Genomic DNA, 6,888 nt, shown 5'->3' on the forward strand with positions numbered 1-6,888 from the left:
CCTCTATTCTAGTAACACCCCCACTAAGTTCATTTTCAATCTCCCCCCAGCTCTCCATGTAGTTTTCTCCCGCTTTGATTTCAGTTTCTCTTCTCTCAAGGCTTCCCTCACTCTCCTCCCAAGTGAGTGACTTCTCTCCTGCCCGTCATCCAGGCCCCCTTAGCTCTCCAGTTTCCTCCTTGTTCTCCATCTGCTGCTCTTCCATTCTCCCCCAGTCTCTTGCCCAGACCCTTCCAGTGGTCTCTGCTGTTCCCTCTCCCAGGCCTTTCCATCCTTCTAACCCCTCAATTTTCTCTTACAGTTGCCTCCTCTTTCATGTTCCCTGTCCTGTTTGCCCCCTTTCCTCAGTTTTCCCCATCCCAGTACCCTCCTCTTGTCCCCATTTCCATCCCATCTCCAATTCCCCCCTCTTGCCCTCCTCCCCACTGTGCTTGGAGTCATGCCTTTTGTCACTGGCCTCTCCTTTCTGCCCCCTTTTGAACTATAGGGTCAAAGTGTGGCTGAGAGAGCTGAGAGGACGGGGGCAAGGAGCTCCCCTTTCCCCCTGTGCTGACCTAGCTGACCTCAACAGAAGTTATTTATGCTGCCTTTCTAAAGGGCCCTTTGCCAGTCGGACCCTGCCCCTCTTGCCCCACCCACACAGCAGCCGAGATCTGAGAGGTCATATATTCCTGTGTCTGAGCCTGGAGGCCGGATTCTTGGAAGTCCTGTAGGGAACCCTCACCTTCCGATCCATACACCCGCTCTTCAGAGCCCTGAGGTCAGGCCTGGCTAGACCTGATGGAGAAGGACAACTGGACATGGAGAACCAAAGAGTTTCCCAGTGGTTAGGGCAGGGCACTCTGCAGCTGATCCTTGATATTCAGTGGGTAGAGTGTGGGGGGTTGTCACTAGTGACCCCTCCCTTGGCTTGGGCTTCTGTGTTTACATCCCTTGCTCTCCTCTCCTACCCCCCCCAACAGGAAGTGGATTTCCTTCCCACCCAGCCTAATGCCTGGGCCTGGGATCCTAGCCCTACCCCCCCCCCAAAAAAAAAAAATAAAAAAAGGCCCAGTCTTTAGGCTGCCTGGGTCCCCTCCCCTGGCTGGGCCCCAGACCCTCCTCTCCCTGTTTTGTTTTTCTTTACCCCTGGCCCTCTAGCCCTCTGTCTCTCCCTCTCCCTCTCCCTGGCAAACCAGTTTGTCCTCGATGGATGTCTCATAGTTTGGCTCTGTTCAGCATGGACCTCTGGGAGGGCTCGTAATCTAGGGCTGGAAGGAAGATTCTTCCTCCCACCCTCAAATGCCTAGCTCTGGTTCTGGCTCTTCCCCCTGCCCTTCTTGACCCTCTGATTTTGGGAGCTCCTGGAATAGTATGCCTGTGGGGTGGGGAGAACACATTGACTTCATGAACTCTGGCCTCTGGGCTCAGTCAGGGGGGTTGGCAAGCAGCAAGTGTGTCTGAGTTGCTGAGGCCTTCTTTTGGACAAAGACTTGATTTCTGGTGGGTCTGGACCCTTCCTGGTCTCAGTTTCTCAACCTACACTTTTGGGCCAGAGCTAGATAGGAGTAGATTGAGCTGAGGCCTAGGGTGCACTGGGGGCCCTGGAACAGGAGTCATTCCCTGGGAATGGAGTTGTATTTGTCTTGCCAGAAGAGGGAGGTGGGTGTGGAAAGCTGGAATAGGTCACCTATTTTGAGCTCCCTGACCTGGTCAGGTCCCTTCTTATCTTACTGGGTCTCTGGGTCTCTGCCCGGGGGCAGCTGGTTCAGTCCATAGCTAGGGGGTGGGGTGGAATGGTAAGTAGACATCTACCAGGTGGTTGTAGGACTCAAGATTTCCCCTAGTCTCCCAGTCTGGTTCCCCAACTCCTTCAGCCATATGATCATTCCCTCCCTTGTTCTCTTTTAGGGGATGGGGGCCTGGGGCTCCTCCCTCATCCTGGTTAGGCTTAATACATTTATTGGGCTCTAAAGGAGCTGAGTGATAAAATCCCTAGGGGAGAGGAGACAGTTAGAAGATTGTTTGACTGGATACTGTTGGGGAGTGGGGGTGGTCCTGCCTTCTTTTAGACTCCAGGGTCTTCTTCTGTGAAGGGGGAGGGGGCAGAGAGGCTGAGGACTTTGGGGAAGGAACACAATTGGTCCCAGAAGTCTAACCTCTTTTTATGGTCTCAGAAGTTTAACCTCTCTTTATCCCCTTTCCCCTTTCTTGGCTGCTGGGAGTTCCCACCCCCAGGGGCCTGGAAAACCCAGGTCCCTCCAGAAATCCCCAGGAATCACAGGGTAAAGTTGGTAAAGTAGTTAAAAGGATCAAGACTAGTCACCAAAGAGAGCAGCTGGGAAGTGGGAAGGGGATCATAGTCTGGTGTTCTCCTCCATGACATGGGAGGGGCATTCTACCTGGGGGGAGAGACCCCAGGAAGGATGGCTATACCAATTTCTTGTCATTTTCTGAAGCCTGACTCAGATGAGGAAGAGCAGGGAGACAGGTTAAGAAGGGAGTATTAAAATGTTGGAACTGAGTGAGATCTTAGACACCCCCAAATCTAACCTCATCTTACAGAGGTCCTGAGAAAACCAGGAGCTTAACCAAAGTCATAGAGCTAGGAAGTGGCAGAGCAGGGAACAGCAGAACCCAGTCAGCTCTTTTAACTTCAAATACTATGTGGGGCTGTCCAGTGGATCTGTTCAATGCTGTTGGGGGACAGGGTAAGGAATCAGAGTGAAGATGGACAGAAGGTACTTTGATGGTGTATATGGGGGCTGGGAGAGGGAGAGAAAGGAGGGCTCATTCTGTGACTCGGGGAAACTGAGTCAGTGAGTTGGGCTTAGGAGAGGGCCTTTGCTGAAAACCTTGAGGGGGACGGCTGGAGGGAAGGAGGGGAAGAGAGAAAGAACATATCATTTTCCTTGGGGAGAGGGCAGTGGTGACAGTTGTCTTCCTTTTGACTTCCTTAGGGATCCCCCCCCCCCAGGTAATTAGGAAGGGTAAGAGGCTAATAAGTTTTAGAGTAGAAGCCCTTTTATGGGGAAATGGAGATCCACAGAAATTAAGTGACATGCCCAAGGTCAGACAGGGAATAGGAGAACCAGGATCTTAGACTGTCCTCTGACTCCTGCTGGTCCACATAGCTCTGGCCTACCTAAGCTGTAGCATTCCTGGGTCCCACATGGGCCAAACAGAGAAGGCCTAGCTAAACTGTATAATTCCTGGGTGCCTTCTGAGATGAAGGGAATTCAGGAACCCCTGATCCCCGGCCCTGGGGGCTGGGGGTTAAGTACGATTGGCCCATGGGGCAGTGCCCGCCCCTTGCCTGCCAGTAACACTGCCCCCCTCTCTCTGTCTTTCTGTAGTGCCTGACTCACCCACTCCTGCCCGCCCAGCCGGATTTTCCGGAATGGGGGGGGGGAATTAGGGGCGTGTGTGTGGGGTAACCTGGCTGGAGCTGGGGCCTTAGGGGTAAGGGCCGGGGAGCAGCCAGGCTCCACACTCATTTTGTCCCTGGGAAGAGGAGCAGAGATTCCACGAAGCTGCCGTGGCTCCTTCTCTTCCAGACGTGCCCCGACCAACCCTCAGGATCTAGATACTGGATGGGGATTGAGCCCCTCAGACGCTCCCCACTCCTCTGGCTCAGGGACCCTGCTGGGGGGCTGCAGCTCTGGCCGCCCCGGGCTTCTCTTTTCTGAGGCCCCTCCTCCAGAAGGGTTAGGACTGTTTTCCTGGCCACTCCCAGTCCAGTCTGTCCGGGGTGGGGCTTTTGACAGCTACACTCATGGAGGGGGCAGGGGGTGGAGAGAGGATTGGAGCTGGGAGCCTGGTCTCCCCGTGCCTCTCTGAGGTCATAGGCTTGGAGAAGTCTGCAGCTGGAAGGGATATGAGATTCCTCCTTTTCCAGAGAAGGAAACGGAGACCCAAGAAGGGAAGAGGCTTGCCTAAAGCCCCCTCCCTTCCCTTTCTCTCCCCACATTTCCTGCTCTCCTTCAGGACCAGTTTGAGGTGATTGAACGCCATACACAATGGGGCCTGGACCTGTTAGACAAGTATGTGAAGTTTGTGAAGGAACGGACAGAAGTGGAACAGAGCTATGCCAAGCAGCTCAGGTGGGTTCCCCTCTGCAGGGCGCTGCCAGGCTCAGAGGAGGGAGGTGATGGGAGGCTCACTCTGGGGGGAAGGCCATGGGGGGGTGTCAGACCTCAGATGCTGGCAGGGACTGTGGGACCGGCCTCCCTGGGATCCTTGTTTGGGGGGACGAGCAGATCTTCAAGGTCCTTCTCTTCCTTTCTCTCCTTCCCATGTCCCTGACAGGAGCCTAGTGAAAAAATACCTGCCCAAGAGATCGACAAAGGATGACCCTGAATCCAAGTGAGAAGGGGGAATATGGCTGGGGTGTGGGACTTGGTCTGCTTCTGCTCTCTTGCTAAGGGCTCGATCCCCCCAACTCCATCCCTGTGCCCACCCCAGGTTCAGCCAGCAGCAGTCCTTTATGCAGGTTTTGCAAGAGCTCAATGACTTCGCCGGCCAGCGGGAGCTGGTGGCTGAGAACCTGACCGTGCAGGTGTGTCTGGAGCTGGCCAAGTATTCACAAGACATAAAGCAGGAACGCAAGATGGTGAGGACTCCCCCAAACCTGGGCCTTCCTTCTCATTTCCCCACCCCCCACCCCAGTAAGGCCCCCTGCCCCCATTTCTCTTGGCCAAGACGCTGAATCAGCTTGTGCCCTAGCTCTTCCTGCCTCAGTTTCTCCCAGACAGCTGGGACCCTCATTTCTAAGCACTACCCCCCAATCCTGCAGCATTTCCAAGAGGGTCGGCGCGCACAGCAGCAGCTGGAGAACGGCCTCAAGCAGCTGGAGAATGTGAGTACTAAAGGAAGAAAAAGAGAAGGACAGAGAGCAAAGGGTTGAATTGAGCTGCAGAGTTCTCAGCCTATGGGCTAGCAGTGCCAGGAACAGGGAGCAGGTCCTATTTTGGGGGGCTTAGACCACTTTTAACACCGCCACATAAATCCCAGCAATATTCAGTTAGAAAAACCAGGCTTAGCGGGGTTTTTTGTCCCAGCTCTCTTTACTCGCTCTCTTGTTTGGCCATGAGGAAATAAATCCTTTCACGTCACTGGGACTCAATTTTCCCCTCTGTAAAATGGGAAAAGAAAGGTTCGCCTCCATTTCCTTTCTTTTCTCTGACCCTGTGGTGTGGTGAAGCTGCAGCCAGGGGATGTGAGGCTGAGAGCTGGCCCTTAGGTGGCTTCATTATCATTGTCACCTTCCTCAGAGCAAACGGAAGTTCGAACGAGACTGTCGGGAGGCGGAGAAGGCAGCTCAGACAGCTGAGCGGCTGGACCAGGATATCAATGCCACCAAGGCGGATGTGGAGAAGGTGGGAGGAATGTGGAAGCAGCCCTGTGGGAATATGGGAGTGAGGGGGGGCTGAGGAGAGCCCCGACCTGGGCTCTGACCTAACTGACCTACCCCAGGCAAAGCAGCAGGCCCACGTGCGCAGCCATATGGCTGAGGAGAGCAAGAACGAATATGCTGCCCAGCTACAGCGCTTCAACCGAGACCAGGCCCACTTCTACTTTACTGAGATGCCCCAGATCTTTGATGTGAGCTGCCCATCCCTCCAGTGGCCCCAGGTCCCTTTGGCTCATCCCCTTTCTTTGACATGCGATGCCCCAGAGCCTCTCGAGACCCTTCTATTTCCCCAGATTCCCTAAGACCCTCCTCCTCCAAGCCCCAAGCATCTCTGGTCTTCTCACCTCTCAGCCCCTTCCCCTTGCATTCCCTGTGCCTCCCCAGAAGCTACAGGACATGGATGAGCGGCGGACGGCCCGGCTCGGTGCTAGCTATGGGCTTCTGTCAGAGACGGAGCTCCAGGTCATGCCTATCATTGGTAAATGCCTGGAGGGCATGAAGGTGGCTGCTGCTGCTGTGGACCCCAAGAATGTGGGTGCTGGGCCCCAGGGGTGTTGGGAGTGGGAAGAAAGGAAGCCCCAGTATAAGGGATGGTAGGGGGGAAGGCAGTACCGGCTAGGGAGGGCAGGGCAGGAGAGCTGGAGCTGAGTCCTTCTCTACTTCTGACCCGCTGGGTGACCCTGGGCCAGCTCCCTCTTCTCCCTGGGCTTCAGGTTCCCCATTTCTAAAATCAGACTGATGGGCTTACATGATCCCTAAGGTCACCTCCAGCTCAACATCCTCCAGCCCCAAGGGGAGCCCTTTCTGCAGTCATCTTCTGTGAGAAGAAACTGGAGCTAGTAGCCAGATCGGGGGGGCCTAGATGGCCCCATTTTCCCTCAACCCCTATCTTCTCTGCCTGCTTCCAGGATTCCCAGGTTCTCATTGGCCTGCACAAATCTGGCTTCACACGCCCTGGCGATGTTGAGTTTGAGGACTTCAGCCAGCCCATGACCCGGGCCCCATCAGACAGCAGCCTTGGAGTGCCTCCCGATGGGCGCCCTGACCCACGAGGTCCAGTCAGAAACCGCCCCAAGCGCTGGCCCTTTGGAAAGAAGAATAAGGTAGGGGTTGAGTTGTTTGCGAGTGGGCATGATCCCTTCTGTCCCCTTCTCCTGGATGGGGGTAGGGGGTATCACTGGCCAGCAAGCTGGAGAAATGAATGAGGGTGGAGCCCATTGAGTCAGCCCCCCAACACCCCCTCACCCCTGAAGCCCCAGGGAGCCACCGGCCGGAACGCAGAGTCCTGGACTGGAATCTTCCTCTTGGCTCTCATCCCAGCTGAGATTGAGAACCCCGTCCCCTGGGGCCTGGAGCTTCAGGGCGGGGGCAGGGGGCTGAGGAGGGTTCTCAGTGTGAAGGTTTAATGTGGGTCTTCCTGCTGTGCATGCAGCTGGCTCTTACTGAGGTTGGAGAAAGGGAGAGAGAGAGAGAGAGAGAGAGAGAGAGAGAGAGAG

The 6,888-nt window shown here is 55.3% G+C and overlaps 1 protein-coding gene across 1 annotated transcript; it reads left to right on the forward strand.

Annotated features, from left to right (window-relative positions):
- Positions 1-3,920: 3,920 nt before the first annotated feature.
- LOC123255609 (cdc42-interacting protein 4-like) lies at positions 3,921-6,870 on the forward strand (the record flags this gene model as incomplete). Its single annotated transcript, XM_044684368.1, has 8 exons — positions 3,921-4,082; positions 4,288-4,344; positions 4,444-4,591; positions 4,775-4,837; positions 5,253-5,357; positions 5,455-5,583; positions 5,777-5,923; positions 6,301-6,870. Coding segments are annotated over 8 exons (1,108 nt in total), but the record flags the coding sequence as incomplete, so codon positions are not given.
- Positions 6,871-6,888: the final 18 nt, after the last annotated feature.

Source organism: Gracilinanus agilis, unplaced genomic scaffold (genome assembly GCF_016433145.1).
Source record: "Gracilinanus agilis isolate LMUSP501 unplaced genomic scaffold, AgileGrace unplaced_scaffold49329, whole genome shotgun sequence".
Classification (NCBI taxonomy): domain Eukaryota; kingdom Metazoa; phylum Chordata; class Mammalia; order Didelphimorphia; family Didelphidae; genus Gracilinanus; species Gracilinanus agilis.